Below are 21,701 nucleotides of genomic sequence, written 5' to 3'. Positions count from 1 at the left end.
TCCCACTACAGAACTGTGTGCACAGTGGACACTCAGAAAGAATGGAGGTGTATTCTCAGCTCTCTCATTGGTTACAGTATGGGAAAAAGGAAAAGGAAGTAATTTTGTTTAACTTGAATCTGAATACTGTGGTAGCAATAAACTACCAAGTAAAGAAACAACACGTGCATTTAAGCTTCGGCAACTGTCTACTTATCAAGCACTAATGGCTCTTATATATATGTATAAATGACATTTTATATGTTACTAATAATAGTTTAAGGTTCTAATATTCCTACCACAACTCCACTGTAGCCAATGAGAAGAGTCAGGGAGACTGGTTGGTCATGATGCTAGTGAAGTAGAGAGCTCTGAGCTGGTTTGCCTGTATAAATGACAGAGAAGACACTTGCTTGTGAAACCAAATGACCAAATGGGTGCCTGGGTGTAGGGGGCCTTGGCACAAGATGATCCTGAGGGTTGAAAGTAGAGTGGCTGAGAAGAGAGTGTTGCTATTAGCCCAAGTAAGAGGCCCATGGAGGAGCGTGTACACAGGTGTATCTGGGCACGTTGATTTGGAGATGTGAAAAGGCCATCTGCCACATGAGATCATGAACCCCCATAGCCTAGGCAACTTGATGGGCTTCTTTACCAGCCCCTCACAGGCGACTTCCAAGAAACACATGCCTGGCTATGGGCCTGCAGATGTGGACATGGAGGTCCTTTGCATAGAGCAGATTGTTGGAGCTCTCTGAGATGGCAAAGAGGGAATTTGAAAAGAGAGAAGTGACAGCCAAGTACAGAAAATTGCAAAACAGAAGGAAGAGGAGGCAATAATGGATCAATTAGGAAGGTTGAAAAAGATTTCGAGGAATGAAAAAGAACCAGAGAAATACTCCACCCAGGAAGCCAAAGAAGCATTTGCCATGTAGAGATTGAAAGGGATGAGACCTGGAAAAGAACCATTCAAAAATGTCATTTCTGAACAATAAGAGAAAAGGAACAGATTCTCCAATAAATGGTGTATAATAGTTGGCCATTTGGGGAAAAGTAGTTAGATCCCAGACCATATGTAAACATAAAACATAAATGTAAAAAATCAAGATGAAATTATAGACAAATATTTTTGTAACTTGGAGTAGAGAATGTTTAATAAGAGAGGAAGCCAAAAGGGAAAAACAGATATTTGGGTACATAAATATTAACACCTTCTTGCACCTCAAGACACCACAGCTAAAGTTAAAAAAAAAAAAACTGTTGGTGTACTGGGACAAAATATAAACAAAGCATGATAGAGAAAAGGTTACTACCCTTCAATGTAAGATAAATTTCTATAATCAGAAAGGAGAAGTAACAGAATAAAAGAGCAGGTATACTTTGTTCTCCAAGGACAAAATATAACATGACTATGAAAATGTTTGCTAATAAAAAAAATACAGTAAGGAAATGGCAGTGTTTGCCTATTACACTGGTAAAAATTAAAATCCATTTTAACATCCACTGCTGATGAGGCATGGACACTTAGGCAAACATTGTCACTGGGCACCTCAGTTGTTAAGTCCTCTTTGGAGAATATTTGGTCCAAATTTATTGAATTTTTGAGTGCACATATACTTCGATTTAGCAGTCTTATGTCTAAGAATATATCATACATAAATCATACCATGAGAATACCAGATTTATCTAAAAGGGATTTATTCCATCATTACCAATCACAGAACATAAAGAATAGCCCAAATATCAATGAGAAAATGGTTAAATGTGTGTGCATCCATAGAATGAAATATTAGGCAGCCATTTTTTAAATGAGATAAATCTGGGTGTTTTACTCTGAAAAGAATTCCATGATAAATTGCTAAGTGAAGAGGAGGGAGAATGAATCATAGCCCAATATTAGCCCGATCCCATTTATCACTATATAATAATAACTCCTATGTGTATTTGAACATGTAAATAGGTGTGTCTCTATGCACTCATGAAAATGTTGGGAAAGACATACACCAACAGGGTAGAGGCAGGGATGGAGAGGCAATAAGAAAGACAGAAACGTTCATTGATGACCTTTGAAAGAGCAGGGGTGGGGATGGGAATCAATGGGGTGGGAAAGTGGTGAGCTGTGAGTATGGGGTACTCGGGATTAATGATTAGGAAGATGGAGATGTAGCTTAAGAGGCAGACAGGGTGATACATAAGGTTTTGTTGGCTAGGATAGGAGAAATTTGGGTCTATCTATATGCCAAAGAAAGGGAAAAAATCCAAAAAACAAAAGCTGTAATAATTGAAAAAGCACAGTAGTAGTGGAGGCAGTAAGGAATGGAATCAAGACAGGGCGATCCTCCTTTCTCTGGGGTTGCAGAGGCTGAATGAAGTTAGCAGAAGCTTTACCAGGAGCTACAAGCAGATGGACCTTGTGAGGGATAGGCAAGGCCAGAGGCAGAGAGTAAGGATGCAAATGGTGGTGTCAGAAATAAAAAAAAAAAAAAAAAGGAAAATATTGGAAACTACTCTGGAATTGATTTAGGTGGAAAAAGATGGAAGACATTGAGGAAGGAAAAGACATAAGACGTAAGTTCAGAGCCCAGCTGAGATCAAGTATTCATTTGTAATGAAGCAAGTTGCCATTTCCTGAGTGTCCAGCAGCCCGAGGGAGGAGAAGGAATCCAATGGGTTAGGGTCAGAATTAGAGGAGTTCCGGATTTAGTGACATTTAAAGAGCTGCCCAAGGGTCCCAAGCTGGGCAAGGAAAGCCCAAGCGATGCTGACAGCCTGAGAGAATATGAAGAACTGAATGTCTTCATAAGAGTTTTTTAAAAAAAATAAAAGCAGATATCCCAGGGGTAAGGAAATGACAAAAGTGGCAAAAGAGCAAGTTGGAGCCACAAGGTGGGTTGTCCTAGTTCCTTGCAGAAGAAATTCAGGCTCTAAGGGCCAAGGTATAACCAAGGTGATGGGTGAGTGTTGTGCTGTTAGTTTGTCTCAGGAGACTCTTAAGTCCCATGAGGGCAGGGATTATGCAGCTCGCCTTCTTTACATCTCCAGGGCTGAGTGCGGTCCCTGGCACATAATAGACACACAGCAAACATTGGAGGGAACCAGCGGCTAGGGTAGGGTGGAAACTAAGGTCTTGGTGTTGAGGCATTCAGGTATCTCTAAGGTGAGGATGCTGGACAGGTTTCACTGTTAAAGTCACTGAGGGAAATCACAGGAGACCCAGGTAAAGAGAAGTATAGAGACTTGTATTAAAATGATCAAGAATTTTGGGAAAACTTCTGGTTTTAGTTGATATTAATTGGTAAGGAAAGAGGAAGTGACAAAAGCAGATAGTCTGACCAGTGTTTTGAGCCCAGATCCACCTGCCACAGAATATGTAGGATATGTGTTAAATCTGCACGTTTGGGGGCTCTGCCCTAGACCTGTCGTATCAGAGTCTCTGGGGATAAAGCCTGGAAAACTGTTTTTAACAGTTTCTTCACAGATACGTAGGCCCAGTCAGTAAGGCTCAAAAACCACTGGTGTAGACTCTGATGTGGAGCTTCTTGGCCAAGTGTGGGAGGCAAATGGAAGCAAGGAGTTTGTTAGCTTCTTCTCCTGACCCAGCAAATTCAGGGCAACGAGAAAGGAAACACTCCCAAAGCCTCTTAAAGAAAAGCTTTGAAAGAAGGAGCTTCTTTGTGCCCATTAAAATACAAAGGGGGAAAAACTGGCTTCAGGAGGAAACCAGTTTTGGTTAAATCAAAGAAGTAGAAAGTACATGATGGAAAATGCCTAGGCTGTTTTGAATGGCTGTTTCGAAAATCTCTTACATGGATTCCTTCCATAGTTATCAAAAGACTCAGATTATTTGCCCTTTTATTGAAGAGGGAGGTTTAGGTTTAGTCTCAATTACCATTCTATAAATGGAAATGGCAGAAAATACTGCTGTGTGTGCACGTGTCCATAGAGGAATTTGATAAAATATTTATACGTATGTATATTGTATGTACAGGCATACTTTATTTTACTGAGCTTCACAAATAATTGCATTTTTTTTTTTTTTTTTTTTTTTTTACAAATTGAAGGTTTGTGGCAACCTTGAATCAAGCAAGTTTGTCAGTGCCATTTTTTCAACAACGTGCTTATTCATGTCTCTGTGTCACATTTTGATAATTCTCAAAATACTTCAAAGCTTTTCATTATTATTATGTTTGTTATGGAGATCCCTCATCAGTGATCTTCGATGTTACTATCGTAATTGTTTTGTGGTGCCATGAACCACACCCGTATGAGACTGTGAACTTAATTGATAAATATTGTATGTGTTCTGATTGCTCCACTGACCATTTCCTGTCTCACTCCCTCTCCTTGGGTCTCAATTAGGGTGATTAACAACCCTCCAGCGGCTTCTAAATGTTAAAATGCAAGGAGGACTCTCACATCTCACTTTAAGTCAAAGCCAGAAAGGGTTAAGCTCAGTGAGGAAGAATGTGCAAGAGGCCTGGCTAGCTTTTGGTCTATCTCAGTACAAGTTAACCAAGTTGTGAATGCAAAGGAAAATAACTTGAAAAAATTGAAAGTGCTACTTCAGTGAAGACATGAATGATAAGAAAGCAAAACTGCCTTATATCTGATATGAGGAAAGTTTGAGTGGTCTGGATAGAAGATCAAACCAGCTACAACATTCGCCAAAGCCAAATCCATAGCAAAACAGTAACTGTCTTCAGTTCTGTGAAGACTAGGAGAGGTGACGAAGCTGCAGAAGAAAAGTGTGAAGCTAACAGAGGATGGGCCATACGGTTTCAGGAAAGAAGCCGTCTGCATAACATAAAAGTGCAAGATGCAGCAGGAAGTGCTGATGTAGAAGCTGCAGCAAGTTCTCCAGAAGATCTAGCTGAGATCACTGTTGAAGGTGAATACACTAAACAACAGATTTTCAATGTAGACAGAACAGCCTTATATTGGGAGAAGATATCATCTCAGACTTTCACAGCTAGAGAGAGAAGTCAGTGCCTGGCTTCAAAGCTTCAGGGGACAGGCTGACTTTCTACTTAGGGGCTAAGCCAGTGCTCATTTACCATTCTGAAAATCCCAGGGCCCTTAAGCATTGTGGTAAATCTACTCTGTGCTCTAGAAATGGAACACAAAGCTGGGTGACAGCACATCTGTTTACACCAAGGTTTACTCAAGATTTTAGGCCCACTGTTGAGACCTACTTCTCAGAAAAAAGATTCCTTTCAAAATATTACTGCTCATTGATGGCACATCTAGTCACCCGAGAGCTCTGATGGAGCTGTACAAGGAGGTGAATGTTGTTTTCATGCCTGCTAACACAACATCCATTCTGTAGCCCATGGATCAAGGAGTAATTCTGACTTTCAAGTCTTATTATTTGAGAAATAATACATTTTGTAAGGCTGTAGTTGCCATACATTCCTCTGATGGATCTGGGCAAAGTAAATTGAAAACCTTCTAGAAAGGATTCACCATTCTAGATACCATGAAGAACATTCATGATTCATGAGAGGAGGTCAGAATATCTGCATTAATAGGAGTTTGAGAGAAGTGATTATAACGCTCCTGGATGATTCTGAAGGGCTCAAGATTTCAATGGAGGAAGTCACTGCATATGTGGTGGAAATAACAAGAGAACGAGAATTAGAAGTGGAGCCTGCATATGTGATTGAATTGCTGAAATCTCATGATAAAACTTGAATGGATAAGGAGTTGCTTTTTAGGAATGAGCAAATAAAGTGGTTTCTTGAGATGGAATCTACTCCTGGTGAAGATGCAGTGAACATTGTTAAAATGACAACAAAGGTTTTAGTTTGTTCCATAAACTTAATTGATAAAACAGTGGCAGGGTTTGAAGGGATTGACTCCAATTTTGAAAGAAGTTCTGCTGTGAGTAAAATGCTATTAAACAGTGTATTAGTCAGGGTTCTCTTAGAAGGACAGGATTTTATTAAACATTAACTTATGATCACAAGGTCCCACAATAGGCTGTCTGCAAGCTAAGGAGCAAGGAGAGCCAGTCCAAGTCCCAAAACTGAAGAACTTGGAGTCCGATGTTTGAGGGCAGGAAGCATCCAGCATGGGAGAAAGATGTAAGCTGGGAAGCTAGGCCTGTCTCTCCTTTTCATGTTTTTCTGCCTGCTTTATATTCACTAGAAGCTGATTAGATTGTGCCCACCAGATGAAGGGTGGATTTGTCTTCCCCAGCCCACTGACTCAAATGTTAATCTCTTTCGGCAACACCCACAGAGACACACCCAGGATTAATACTTTGTATCCCTCAATTTAATCAAGTTGACACTTAATATTAACCATCACAAACAGCATTGCGTGCTACAGAGAAATCCTTCATGAAAGGAAAAGTCCATCAGTGTGGCATACTTCATTGGTATCTTCATTTAAGAAAATGCCACAGTCACTCCAGCCTTCAGCAGCCATCACCTTGATCTATCAGTAACCATCCACACGAAGGCAAGGCCCTCCACCAGCAAAAAAGGTTATGACTTGCTGAAGTCTCAGATAACCATTAGTGTTTTTTTAGCGATAAAGCATTTTTTAATTAAGGCATGCACATTTTTTAGACAATGCTATTGCATACTTAATAGACTACAGTATAGTGTAATCATAACTTTTATATGCACTGGGAAGCCAAAAAATTTGTATCGCTTGCTTTATTGTGGTTGTCTGGAACCAAAAAATCAATATATCTCCGAGGTATGCCTGTATGTTTATTTCAAGACTAAAATAAAGAAACTTCCTGTAAGGAGTTTTCTTGCCCACAATTAAGTCATCTTCACAATGTCCTTTCATTTTGGACTGCTTTCAAAATATTGTTTTTAGCATTAGAACCACACCAACTTAAAGCTTGGATATATTTCTGCAACTACAGGGATAATGGGAACTTTGTGCTTTCAGTGGTTTTCTCCAAGGATGCCTTTGTCCTGGAGTCAGATAAGAGAGTTGCAGGCTGGCTGTCAGATACTGGAAATCTTACAGATGGTAGCAAGAAAAGTGATATGGGAGGAGGAAGTTGAATTGTCATGAAGCATCAAGAGAGCACTTTGGGAATGATGGAGGGTGTGAGAGTCAGCTGGGATGAGGAGTGTATCAGTCCAGCTGGCTGCACGAAGATCAGGGTACATGAGGAGGGGTCAGCCTGGGGAGAATTCAGCTGGACCTGGATTTGAAACTAGATGAGAAGCTGGGGGTAGTTGGAGGGAATTTGGTTTTTTGAACAGATGATTTTTTGAACAGTGAAGGTAGCATCATGTGAGACGGTTTGCTCGCTTGCTCATTGATGCTGTTGCCTCTGTGGGTATAGTGCTCTGAATTCTAGCTCTTGAGTTGAAGGCTATGTATTTTAGCTCACTAATCCCAGCCAGTCCCTTGGAACTTGTTCCTCTTACTCCGTGTTTACTTGTACCTACCCACACAGTTACACTCTGTTGGTGGCTGCTAACTGGCACTAAATAACTTTAAATAAAACTGTATCCCCTCTGATAATTTTGAACTCTGAAGTGTATTCTCCATGATTCCTCAGATGCCAAATTTAAATGTATATCTCAGTATTTCTCTGCAGAGTCCGAAACAAATGCTTTTTATATTACTGTTTCTTGGCAGGTTTCAAAAAGCTACCAGATTGCAAGCGTTTATCATGGTCCTATAACTCCTGTCTCTAAATCTGCATCCCTGCCCGCTCTCCCCCTCCGCCCCTCCCCCACCATGGTTATTTCTATGGACTTTGTGGCAACTTTGCGCAACAGAACTGCTACCTTAAAAAGCTATGGATAAAATATGGCTCCAGGTCACATGAAGTGTAAAGGCTTATGCCCATGACTGGAACATAAGGTCAACAAGATGATTCCAAACTGGAGCACTTTCCAAGGGTTGTTTGGGGGGTAAAAACACCATGTTTACACAAAGAGAAAGCTATTCACAGCTTTCCTTTCGGGAAAAAAAAAGCATTATCAGCTTTTTGTGGCATATTTATTCTATGGCTTATCAGTTGACTAGCTTTTAATGTTCCCTTCCTTATGCCTTTTTTTAAAAATCCTTTATCCAAAAGGATAAGGAGATGTTTACTTTGAACTTGCCAGAGGTAGCCCAGATTCAAGAAGGCTTTATGAACCTTAATTATCAATAGTGGACAGAAGGGTCTTTGTTTAACCAGGAATAATAGGATTTCTATGATTTTCCTCATCAACTTTCTAAGCTAATAAGTTTTGTTGCTGCTAGCATTTGTTTAGTAGTTCAGCATAGAAAAATGACGTCTTGAGCATCTTAACATTTAGAGAGGAAGTTGAATATGAAATTTGTTTTCTGGAATATAAGTCTCACTAGATTGAGTTGCTTGGCAGGATGGCAAATCTGCCCCTCCCAGCGCTGAGAGGGATGAGAAGGAGCAGAGAGTGGAAAGCCTGTTTTCTGCGTGCCCTGGGAAGGCCCAGAGAGGTGGACACAATGGCCACATGTGGGGATGCAGAATTGAGGCTGGGAGAGGATAAATGATGTGTGAAGGGCATCCTGCAAGATAGTTGTGGAATAAGAATTCAAATGCAGGTCTCCCTGTTTTCAAACGCAGGCTCTTTAAACTGTTCTACATTCTCTCCATAAAAACTGAAAGATGCTTCACCAAATAGCCCTTTAGAGGTGCTAGGTTTTCACTGGGCTACTGTACATCATGAAGAGAGAATTTACTATTTTTCCCATTTAAAAGCATGCAGTATTTACTAAGTAATGCCAAATCTTATATTCTGCTTTCTTATGTTCTAGATTTTCTACCCTAGCAAGGATGGTACGAAGATTCCAATGTTCATTGTGCATAAAAAAGGCATAAAATTGGATGGCTCTCATCCCGCTTTCTTATATGGCTATGGCGGCTTCAACATATCCATCACACCCAACTACAGGTGAGCTCGGAACGCACTCAGAGTGCCAGTATTTTGTCTTTTCCATAGAGTGGAAACAAACCAGAGTGCGCTACTAAATCAACTTTCTAAAATACATTACTGGCCAGGCGTGGTGGTTCACACCTATAATCCCAGCACTTTGGGAGGCTGAGGCAGGTAGATCACCTGAGGTCAGGAGTTCAAGACCAGCCTGGCCAACATGGTGAAACCCCGTATCTACTAAAAATACCAAAAATATTAGCTGGACGTGGTAGCGGATGCCTGTAATCCCAGCTACTTGGGAGGCTAAGGCAGGAGAATAATCACTTGAACCCAGGAGGCAGAGGTTGCAGTGAGCCAAGATCACGCCACTGCGCTCCAGCCTAGGCAACAAGAACGAAACTCCATCTCAAATTACAGTCTTACAAAATTCTTGCTGCTTGTTTTCATAGATGGGCAGGATTATGTGTTAACTATCTGAAATGTTGACCAGGAATTGAAGGATCATTTCAAGCTGATCTTGAAAAACAACCAAAAATGTCCTCAGTGTAATAGGTTGTTTGGGAACTGGATGGGGAGGCTATGGCTGCATGACTACAGAAGATTAGTATTAGTCGAGGTCTTAAAGGAAGCTCCTTTCTTCAGTGTTTGTCATTTGCTGCCACCGCACTACCTTCAGTGTTCTCTTCAGAGGGAATGATTTCTTAGCTGATATTTTTCACCAGCAGAGTCTTAAAATGGACTGTCTTAACGTTCAACCATAAATGTTTTCTGTATACTGTTACATCATCTATTTTAGACTGTTGTGTGCTGTTTCTGTGATTATTTCCCAGATAACTACATTCAGGGAGAAAATTCTACATTTATATGTTTGCTATTGTTGGTATAAATATCTTCTCTGTTATTTGCAAACTTGATTTTAATATCCCATTGCTAGTATAAAGTGGACTTTGCTTTGAGCACTTTTAATAAAAACAAGGAGTTTCCCACCAGCAAGACTAGCTTTGAGCCAGCTTCTAAATAGAACCCCATATGAAATCTGATTCACAGATTCATCCAGGATCTTTTCTGTTTGGGAAGAGATTCATGGACTGGTGACTACCAGGACATAAATTCAGAATAGATTCAACCATCTGTCCTGAAGTCGAATACAAGAACACTGGTACTTTGTTTTGAGCACTCAATATCTGTAGCAGCTCATTATTTTAGATTTAATGAAGTACGAAATATGATGCCTGCCGTCAAGTGATTTATAATGAAATTGTGGACCTTGAATCAGGCTGAAGAGTTTGCATTTATCCTTTTGTTAGCAAGGAGCTGATGGGAGGTTTTTGTGTAAAATCACGATGTAGAACAGTATTTTCGAAAGATATATGTGGCATCATCATATGAGTAAATGCAGGGAAACTAGTTAGAAAAGTGTCATAACCGTTGCTGTTCATTCATTCTATATTGACAGCACCATATACCAGGCAACATTCCAGACATGGGGACTTCCCATCTCTTTCCAAAGTTTCCCAGGCAATGAGATTTGTTATGATTGTAATAACAAATATGTAATATTAACACATTGATATCTATATGTTAATATTACATGCCATATTATTCTTTGTGATTATTAGTCTAAGAATGCAAGCCTCAGGTAGAGCAACCTTGCCCCTTGAAAAAATAAAAAAGCAAGACGATAAATGTTGGGGTTTATTATATTAACCTAATCCTTATATCACTCAAAGTATTAAAATGCAGGCTTCAGTTTTAACTCACAGTGATGCTTGAGTGTGGGGCAGTGAACACGTGTTTCATCAGTGACAATGAGTCACCTCGAGCCCCATTCCCTTGGTCCCAGCAGGTGGGCCAGGATCAAGACAACACTGATTCCCGAGTGGATCTACTGTAGCTAAAACCACTTGCCTTTGTTCATTTGGGCAACAAGCATTTATTAAGCCTGCCCTGTTGGGATTCAAGAGATGAGTCCCGGGGCCATTTTCATCCCAGAACCCAGTGCATTTAATAGTAGTCTCAGGAGAGACCATCAGAGATGCATGAAAGTCTTGAAGAGAGGACCAAGTGATCAAACATCAATTTGGCTAATAAGGTGTGGTTGGATGGTCTGATACATCTACCCTAATTCATCTGACCTTTCCTGTTCATCCTCAATATTCAGGAAATTAGCATTCAAACCATTGAGAGCCTTCAGTTTATAGAAGCCCATGGTTTCCCCAGTTACTAAAAGAGTGACACAGTTCTCAGAAATAGTTCTCAAAGCACAGTTAATTTTAATTAACAGCATGTCACTCAGTACTTTTAGCGTCACAGTGGAAAGAGAAGGGGGAAACAAAATCCAAATTTTCCAAAGGACTTAATGCTCTTTCCTAGAGGGTTTGTGCTGTAGTTTCTTCTGCTTATCTCGAGAAAATATCCTCTGGCCCTGAGAACTCTATTCCTGATCTCCTTTACCTCTTGCACACCCCATGTTGGCTAATTTACCATAGAAATTTCTCTAGAACTGGAAAACATGTTTTAAAATCCATATTCCAGAAAAAGCTTTTCTTTTTTCCAACTTTAAACAGTTTGGAGAAAGTTACTCAAAAAATGATAAAAGGGACCATTATCAGGTCCTCCTGTGAGCCCAGCACCATTCATGCCTGGGCTGGCAGTGTTTTGTTTTTTTCTCTGTTTATATTATGAATTGTGTAGTGAAATATTTATCAATGTAGAAAAATAAGACACTGAATGCTCGTGAAAACATATTAGCTTTGCCTGAGCGCAGTGGTTCACGCCTGTAATCCCAGCACTTTGGGAGGCCAAAGTGGGCGGATCACTTCAGGTCAGGAATTCAAGACCAGCCTGACCAACTTGGCAAAACCCCATCTCTACTAAAAATATAAAAATTAGCAAGGCATGGTGGCACACACCTGTAATTCCAGCTACTCAGGAGGCTGAGGCAGGAGGATCACTTGAGCCCAGAAGGTGGAGGTTGCAGTGAGCCATGATTGTGTCACTGCACTCCAGCCTGGGTGACAGAGTGAGACTCTGTCTCAAAAAATATGTATACATCTTAGCTTTGCAGTTAAGTATTAACAGGAAGTTATGTGTTTTTCACTTTAATCGAACAATAAAAGAAATGTCAAGCTCCTATTTAGACGATATTACTCAGAGTGGTGTTGGGCATACACTTTTTTGAGATGGAGAGAGAGAGCATGGTCTTCACTAGGCAGTTAATGGAAGGTTAACTGTTTTTATTGCTTCTCAGTGTTTCCAGGCTTATTTTTGTGAGACACATGGGTGGTATCCTGGCAGTGGCCAACATCAGAGGAGGTGGCGAATATGGAGAGACGTGGCATAAAGGTGAGGTGTTTTCTCTACAGAAACACAAGTCTGACATAAAGCTAAGGTTGTGCTGATCCTTCCTGTTTGAATGAGCTGAAGGGGTTAGGAGCAGGAAAGCTTTTTGGCTAGACGAATGAAAAACAAGGATATTATCAGACACAGGCACCACTCCCCCCTTAAAAACAACTCACTTCACATTTTATTTTCCTTTGTAATAATAAATAGATGAAGTACATATTTTTCAGAAGCATTCCTTGTTATTTTGGGGTTTTTTAACAACTCATCGGTTGTGTTTTTAATTATCACTGTCAGGAGTGAATCTTGGAGAGCTTTTTGGTATTTATTCTGTCTCTTGTTAGCCTTGTTTTTATAGGTTAGCATTAGTTGACTGTCTTGAAACAGAAGTCAAGGCAGGTCATTTTCTCTTAAGAGAAAGGAGCAATCTTGGAGCTTTCTATTCCCAGTGTGGGCATCCTCCTGCTGGTTTTCTCAGATCTTCCCGGCATTGCTGAGGAATCTCATCCTCCTAGCATTGCTGCTGTGACTCTATCATGCATTAGTTTTAGACACAAAAACAGTCATTTTTCTAGTTTTATTCCATCTCCATTCTCTGGCCTCCTGAAGTATGTATTCTAGCCGATTGACTAATACCCAACTTTATACCCCAAATGGTCACAATTTTTTTGAATGATCGTCTGTATTTTAAAGCTGCATCTCTTCCATTTCTTTCTATGTGGAGCACCCCTCACCCAGGCTTTTGTGTATCTGAAATTGAATTCATAGACTAACCAGTGGTCTGAAGAGGTTCTTCACTTGTCTTGGTCCTGTGTCTTTGGGGGAGAGAGGACGTGGGAAAGCACCTTCACCTTCACCAGCTCTGTGCTTCCCCCAGTCTTGTCAGCCATCATTTGTAATAAGGCCTACCAGGACACCAGGGTGGCCCCCAGTGCTTGGGGTTGGTCAGCAGCTCCAGGTGAGAGGGGTCTCCTCAGCATCAGAGACCACCCTTAAGATATCTGTACCTCTCTTCTGTTTCCTATGCCATCCCAAACCAGAGGCCTGAGGCTCTGGATTTTTTTGCATCAAATCAAATCAGCGAACATGAGGGTAAACCTGTTGTAAAGAGATTTCCGTAAGTACCTGTTAGGTACCATATACAGGAAAGGCTTAGAAATGACCCCTGGGCATCCAGCATGCACCCCAGGGGCTGACAGCAGACTCCTCAAGTGCACCTTAGTGAAAGTGAGTGCCCCTGGCCGGCCATCTGGTCCACCGTTGCCAGGTGTCATCCCCAGAAACTACTGATTGTGACTGTCTTTGAAACTGCAAAGAATTCATTGCATAATTTTGAGCTGCTATTAGAGTTTACACTAAAATCATACTGTGAAACTGATATTAAAAGATGAGTGATAAGAGGATAAAATTTCTGTATACCATATGTTTGATCCCAAATATGTGTGCTAATTCTGAACCCCTTGACTCACCTGATTTCCTATTTAAATTGTATGTAGTTTATGCACCATACCCCCTACTCATGGTCCCCTGATCCTGGGATCCTCTCCTGAAAGAACTGCATTATTTTCCAGAAAACCCCTCTGGTCATCAGATGCCACCATGCTCTGAGAGGGAAGAGTAATTTTGCTCCTAGTCTGCTCTCTCATTTTTTATTAGTTAGAACCAAGTTATTTTCCAGTCTTGGGATTAGGCAGGTTCAAGATTGACTAAGGCTAACAGTAGACTAAGTTTAGACTGATTTATAAACTTCCTCAAAATTTAGGCCATGATGAAAGGACCAGAAATAGACCTTTTCCAGTTATAGCCTAGGATATGATACACTGGTAAATCTAAATTCCATTCTGTTGACTTCAAAATTTAATGCTCTTTTTAAAATATAGTCATATACCCAAAATATTGTTATTCCTAGTAACTAAGTAATCCTAGCTGTTCTAAATTCACTGGTAATTTCTTACTGAAATCTTAATAACATTTGTTTTGATATGAAAAACATTTCAGTAGCACTGCTTTATCTTTAATTAAATTTCAGCAGAAGTGGTTAATCTCAGATATCTAATTAGATCTGTGTCTGCTCTTTGTTCATTTCAAAGGCCGTTATTTCAGACATCTGTTCCTTTGAGGACATGCTTTTGACTTTTGGCCTTTACTTATAGATATTTCATGGCCCTGTAAATGTTTCTCCAAGTAATTTGTTTGGTTTAATACACTGGAATGATTTGCAGATGATAAAGCCCAGATTCTCTGGGGAAACATTGAAGATCTTTCATTCTGGAATTGAGAAACCATAATGTGATGCTCTGCCGCATCACTACCTCACCACCCGATTCCTTTTGTTCTTTCCATTAATAACCGAGGGCAAGACTGGGGAATTTCTTTCTCCCCATCACCGACCGTGTCAGACTCCTGCAGAGGTGGGGCAGGAAGCGTGCCTCTGCAGAACACTTCCACCTCCGTCTTCACGGGAGGGGGAGGCACGAGCACTCCCACGGCCAGCTCCGGCTCGGGTGCCGGGTGCAACCTAGAGGACTAAACACTGCTGCAGGTCTTGCTTTATATTTGTAAGTTCAGCTTCCCAAAATACAGGTTCCTTGTGATGCCATGCTTCTATCCTTTCATTATCATACTTTTCTCATAACCAACCATCTGTTCCCTTTGGGGCATTTCCCGTTTAAGTTCTAGAGGCTTTTAGAAAAATACAGATCCACCATATGGATTAGCATTGTGGTATTGATGATATATTTCCACAGTGCATAACAGAACTTAAATTAAGGCTTTTTTTTTAAAATGCAGTGTTTGTTAACCCATGGTTTTTAAGTTAATCAGCATTTGAAACTGTGCTCTATCATTTGAATTCCCATTAGATTAAACTTATTTTTATGTTTTGTTAATTAACTATCTTCCACTTTGGCACACTACAGGTGGTATCTTGGCCAACAAACAAAACTGCTTTGATGACTTTCAGTGTGCTGCTGAGTATCTGATCAAGGAAGGTTACACATCTCCCAAGAGGCTGACTATTAATGGAGGTTCAAATGGAGGCCTTTTAGTGGGTGAGTACTGGATTTTATTCATTTTACTTACTAGTTAGCCCTCTTGGGGTTTTCAGATACACCATCTGTAGGCAGTTCTTGATTTACTTTGTGGATAGGACCACAAAGTGGTATAAGGAGAGCAAAACCCATTTGTACCATTTGTATTTGGGCATCTGATAAATGACATACGAAGAGACCCTATTTTGCCTTGAGCAGGTCCTGAGAGCTTGAACAAATCCCTTAATCTCCCTCATCACTGTGAAAGCAAGTGGGGATGGGAGGAGGGGATACAGGGTTTCCAGAAAGTCCTCAAGCTTTTCAAGATTCACTTTGGGGAGTAAAGCTCCATTACTGATGAGAATCCCCACCCCCTCTGACAGATATCAGAGGGGTAGGGAGCTTTGGGGCTATTGGGCAGGTGATTTCTGATGGTTTCCTCCTGTGCTGTGAGGATAAATGCAACCAGGGCTCTGGAAGCATGTAAGTATTGCCTTGCTTTGTTTATGTAGATGTTTAATGATAGACTGCCTCCCTTTTCTTTCTACTCTGGGCTTTTAGCTGCTTGTGCAAATCAGAGACCTGACCTCTTTGGTTGTGTTATTGCCCAAGTTGGAGTAATGGACATGCTGAAGTTTCATAAATATACCATCGGCCATGCTTGGACCACTGATTATGGGTGCTCGGACAGCAAACAACACTTTGAATGGCTTGTCAAGTAAGGTTTTATTGATGTATATATGTTGTAAATGGTTTGATATAAAGTTGAACACAGTCACAACAGGATTAGTGCTTGAGCTCTGTCACTGTCAGTGTCTTGCATTTGCATATAATCTACTGGAGAAGAGATGGGACTACATACTTGTCTTTCTTGATTTAATATGGTCTTGAACAAAAGCAACAAACTACAAAAATGTGGTAGGGCAGAATTCTACAGATGGCCTCCCAAGATTCCTACCCTGGTTATTCAAACACTTACCTAGATACTGCTTGCTGGGAGGGAGCAGGATATTCATCTGCTGCTCTTTGGATTATCTGAGGGGTCCCAAATCACATAACCCTTAAAGGCTGAGCACATTCTCTGGCTGGAGTCAAGGATGCAGCAGAAAGGGAGGTCAGAGAAATTGGAAGCTTGTAAAGGATTCAGCCTGCCATTGCTGGTTTTGACAATGGAGGAAGGGGGACCTCTAGAACCTGAGAGCAACCCCCAACCAACAGCCATCAAGGAAACGGGACCTAAGTCCCACAGTCGCACAAAACTGAATTCTGCCAACATCCCGAGACTGCAAGTAGGTTTTTTCCAGAGTTTCCCCGTAAGAGTCCAACCAGCCAACACCTTGACTTTGACCTTGGAAGACCCAGAGCAGAGAACCCAGCTGAGCCAATCCAGACTGCTGACTTACAGAACTGTGAGATAAGAAGTCTGTGATGTTTCAAGCTGCTAAAATTTGTGGTAATTTGTTACTGTAGCAATCAAAAGGTATTATTATACTTTATATCAATATATGGGATTTCCTTTTCTAAATTAAGTAAAGAAAGAATATATGCTCCTGAAATGGCAGGTCAAGAGTAGGGGAAGGGGGTGTTGAGTATGGTGGCTCATACCTGTGATCCCAGCACTTTGGGAGGCCAAGGTAGATGACTTGAGCTTAGGAGTTCAAGACCAGTCCTTCATGGGCAATGTGGTGAAACACTGTCTCTACAAATAATTAGCTGGGCATGGTGATGCGTGCTTGTAGTCCCAGCTACTCGCGAGGCTGAAATGGAAGGATGGCTTGAGCCTGGGGGACAGTGAGCCAAGATCACACCACTGCATTCCAAGACCCTGTCTCAAAAAAAAAGGAATATATTCATGTACAATTAAACTTCTTTTATGCTCAATATAGCTACATATGTTTGAAACTGCAAGTTGCATTATTGAAATCTTACACAACTTCCGTTGTATCCTGCAACCACTATGAGTGAGTAAACAGACAATGAAACTTCTTTTTGGCCCTTCATTCCCCATATGTAAGAGTTTTATTTTTAATCAGCAGTGTTTAGGAGTGGCTCTCAGACTGGCACAAGAAACCTGTTCCTCCTGTTAGTAAACTACAAATTTTGATGAAAATAATTTTAGTTTCTAAAGTTTTGTTTTTTTGAGACAGAGTCTTGCTCTGTCACCCAGGCTGGAGTGCAGTGGTACCATGTCGGCTCACTGCAACATCCGCCTCCTGGGTTCAAGCAATTCTCATGCTTCAGCCACCTGAGTAGCTGGGACGACAGGTGTGTGCCACCGTACACGGCCAAGTTTCTTAAGTTTGTTCTTTCATTTTGTTTGCTTTTTATGGCTAGCCTCTCCAGTTTGAAATATACTTAAAATGACTGAATTTTTTTAACTGGATACTTTAAGGGGAAACAAAGTTCACTATGAAAGTTACTACTTTTCAGTGCATGCAGGCCTCATTGACACACATTGGTAGAAGCTATATATTTGAAGAAGGAATATCTAACTTAGAGAAAATTTGCAGGTAGGGAAACAAGTCCTATTTAAACTCATTTGAAAATACTGAGTTAATTGAAGGCAAAAGAATATTAGATGACACCTAATACTTTCAAAATTAATTTAAAAACAAAAAAAGTTCTCAATATTTTTCTCCATGATGTTCCTTCTTCAGTTTTCAAACCTTGCTCTCACAGGGCTACGTTTCACCTGCTGCTGGTAAAATGAGCGTGGAACTCAGCCCACACTAGCTAGGAAGGGTCCTACAGGGAGGTCCTCAAGCCCAGCACACCTCCCCGCCCCCGGGGCTGTGCCTCATGGAGCACCTTCCAGAATTAGTAAAAGGTGTTTCCCCAAAAAAGAGCTAGAGCTCCAAGTTTGAATGGCTGGGTGATAAATAAAGCCTAATGTATTTTTTCCTACAGATAATGTATAAATATTGCATGTGAATCTCCAAGGGGGAGATTATTATTATTAACAGGCAGGGTTTTCCAAACTTGTTTCTTTTTAGAACTAACCCATATTTGGAAGAATGGGGCTGGTCAAAAAACACTCTTAAATGAGATCAGAAAACAGATCTCCATCTTATCTGTTGGGAAACTGAGCCTAAGAATGTTTTGGCCTCAAGTTGGTTAACTGAGCAGAATTTTTACTGTTTTCACTATTTACCTACCCTTCAAAATAAAACTCTCTACTAAAACAGTTGATTTTATTCATTAATGTTAAATACATTGAAAAACATAACACCCCTATTAGGAGAATGTAAAGAAAAAATATCCAGATATTTCCACTATTATCAGTCACTGTTAAAACCAACATTACTTTTATACTTTACTTAACACCCTTTTTGTTAACTTACCCAGGAAACTTGCCTTGTACTTCAGAAGGTGCCCTCCTCCTCTGGCAGAGGCTGTTGCTTTCTGCCAGACTGAGAGCCAGCAGGAGGCTCAGCAGTCCATCCAGGTTTCTCAGTTTACAAAGAAACTAGGCCCGGAGAGGACATGTGCTCTTCCTAAGATTGCAAAACTGAGCCTGGAATACAGGCTTTATAGATGTTATTAAAGGGGCAGCAAGCTATTGTATACTATGGATTTCAAGTTTCTCAACAAAACAAAGGCTTGGACTTTTTTTGAACCACTGAGTGTGGTTATAATGACAATTATTACTCCACTTTGTAGCAGTAAAAAAAGCCTAGAGAATATGAAACTACTCACCTTAAGAGACAGTAAGCGTGCCTGTGATTTGGGTTGTTTGTTTCAACAGACCTGTGGGCTCCCTTCTTACAGTCTTTCAAAGTTGGAGCCACATAAATGACACAGCTCCCCAGTTTCCAGGAGCCCTTGCCAGTCATGGCCTAAATGGTAATGCAAGCACAGTCTGTGGTGGTCACTCACATACTAGTTAACTGCAGTCCTCACTGCTAATTAACTACCTAGGTCCCTGTGCCATAAAACTCTACTTTTGCTCTCCAGCCTCACAAAGGTGTTTTTGCCTTCCAGATACTCTCCATTGCACAACGTGAAGTTACCAGAAGCAGATGACATCCAGTACCCGTCCATGCTGCTCCTCACTGCTGACCATGATGACCGCGTGGTCCCGCTTCACTCCCTGAAGTTCATTGCCACCCTTCAGTACATCGTGGGCCGCAGCAGGAAGCAAAGCAACCCCCTGCTTATCCACGTGGACACCAAGGCGGGCCACGGGGCGGGGAAGCCCACAGCCAAAGTGATAGAGGAAGTCTCAGACATGTTTGCGTTCATAGCGCGGTGCCTGAACATCGACTGGATTCCATAAACAGTTTCGTGCTTCCTCCTGACAGCGACAGAAAACCTCAAGGGCTTTCCCACGTTGAAACCGAGAAACCACTGGGCATAATGCTTCCCCACGGGAACATTATTCCTGCACTCACAGACTACAGTTGAACAGAACTGCCGTGGGAATTTTATCTTTTTTAGGCTTCTCCTTTTTAGCAAGCCCTTGGCGTTTCTTTTTCCACCCTGTCTAGGCACATGTGGTTTTTGTTTTTTTTTTGGTTTTGGTTTTTTTAAAAAAGGCATGTTTGGATAAATAGCTAAATGGCAACAAACACATTGTGAATATTAGATTGCTGAATTAAGGATCATAGTCGGGCATACTTATCTATATCCATAACCTCTATATCTTTAAATAAATGTGAGAACTGTTCTCATGGAGAAGACTTCTTTGCAACAATAATAAATGTTATTTAAGAATGACAGGTTTTTACTTCCGGTTTCTTCATATTGAGGGGCAACTCCAGAAGTGAAGTTTTCTGTGAGAATAAAGCATTTCACCTTTCTGCAACAAGTTAGTTTTCAAGCAGTTAAGTCATAGAATGTTTGTTAGCTTTGAAAATAAGTTGTTCATCCATTCCATCTCCCCTGTTAGAGGTGATGAAGCTGTCAGAGGGGGTTCACTGTCATAAACACTAACCAACCACTTAGTTGGGTAAAAATCTGATCTGGGGCTCTTTTGGTTTGGATGCCGCCTTTCAAAAATCACTGGGCTGGAAAATTCAGATTATTCACCTATTTGTGTATTGATTTGTTTACAAAGTATTCCTAGAAATCAGAGTTCCTTGGATCCAAGGATCCTTGGTTCCAAGAGATCACATGAGTAAATTATCCAAACAGATACATATATCCAAGTATATCTTACAGTCAGAAATTTCAGCATTTCCCAAGCTGTTTCTCCCACATAGATCACTCCTGGAAATAGAAATAGTCATACTTACTGGGAAAAAAAAAAAGTTTTGGTTTGCCCACCCCTCCACCCCACCCCCGAGATTTTTAAGATACACTATTCCTTAAACTTTCATCCATAAAATTTTTTTCAAGGCATATATTTTAACATTTCATGAAACAATGTTCCTATTGCAGTTTGGGAAATGCTGACCTAACTTAAAACAGTTTTTTCCCCTTTGTCTTGCTTTATCAGATATGATAAAAATAATTATTTTATATAGTATCTTAACCTTATATAAAATAGCTTAAAAGATTACTTCATTATTCCAATAATTTGTACTTTTCCAAGTAAGTCTCATCTTCCAAGTTGTATATGTATGTGCTTTTAAGAGCACTCTCTCATTCTCTACTTTTCAAGTTATGGTCAAAAATTAGACATACCATTTTCTATCAAGCATATCACTGCATACCAAGCATACTGAAAGACAGTATGGCTTGGTTTTTCTCTACTGGAATCATGTTTTCCGTTACTATTTAGTACTGTACATAATACAGCTGTCATTGAATATATGATTCACCATAACCCCTCTGGAAACAAAGTGTGCCAGCAGCTAGTGTTGCATGCCGAGACTCTGTCGTCATCACCATCTACTCAGATACTGATACTAGCTAGCTTTGGTGTAACTGCTGACCAGTGTGGCAGGAAAGAAAGAAAATACATTTGCACGGTCAAGCCAGAGGCAGCCTCTTTCCTAGACTAGCTGTGTTGTGTGAAGTACAAATAGCTGAGTTGGACCCACTGAGTCCAGAGCATTTTCAAGGTTGCACAGAATCTAACCATACTTTCTGAGGTCTGCTTCACAGCAGAAAATACAGTGTGTAGTGTGTGAGCTTCAGATGTCAGGACTGGGTTCAAATCCCAAATGTCACTTAGCAACTGATGAGGAGGAGGAATACAGTAATATGTTTTTAATGCCTAGCATGACTGGCCTCCAGTTAGGAGTTCTCTTTTCCAACCTAATTTTTGTGTCTAGATTTTAACAGGACAACTAATCCTACCAACTAAAGGTATTTTGGGGAGTGGGGGGAGCTTTAAACATTAGAAATAAGACTTGAGATTGGGCTCCTACCCAGAACTCTAAGGGATTCTTCTCTATTTGATCCTACTTTTCTGTATCCTGTGCTCCGCCCTTTGGCTCTTTCTTATGATTACTCTCTTCTGGCTATTTTGAAATGCACAGTAGATTATTGTAAACTATAGACACCCTACTGATCTAACACTAGGTAT

General features: G+C 40.6%; 1 protein-coding gene across 1 annotated transcript in view; it reads left to right on the top strand.

Annotated features, from left to right (window-relative positions):
- Positions 1 to 19,945, top strand: part of PREP (prolyl endopeptidase) — a 121,564-nt gene extending 101,619 nt beyond the window's left edge. Inside the window, exons 11-15 of the mRNA XM_054491549.2 lie at positions 8,740 to 8,876; positions 12,109 to 12,203; positions 15,119 to 15,250; positions 15,791 to 15,947; positions 19,211 to 19,945. Of these exons, the coding sequence (XP_054347524.1) occupies positions 8,740 to 8,876; positions 12,109 to 12,203; positions 15,119 to 15,250; positions 15,791 to 15,947; positions 19,211 to 19,505 (816 nt within the window). The 3' untranslated portion in view covers positions 19,506 to 19,945. The remainder of the gene's footprint in view (positions 1 to 8,739; positions 8,877 to 12,108; positions 12,204 to 15,118; positions 15,251 to 15,790; positions 15,948 to 19,210) is intronic.
- Positions 19,946 to 21,701: the final 1,756 nt, after the last annotated feature.

Source organism: Pongo pygmaeus, chromosome 5 (assembly GCF_028885625.2).
Source record: "Pongo pygmaeus isolate AG05252 chromosome 5, NHGRI_mPonPyg2-v2.0_pri, whole genome shotgun sequence".
Taxonomy (NCBI): Eukaryota; Metazoa; Chordata; class Mammalia; order Primates; family Hominidae; genus Pongo; species Pongo pygmaeus.
Note: the sequence above shows the minus strand (reverse complement) of the source record. Positions and strands in the feature narration are given on the sequence as shown.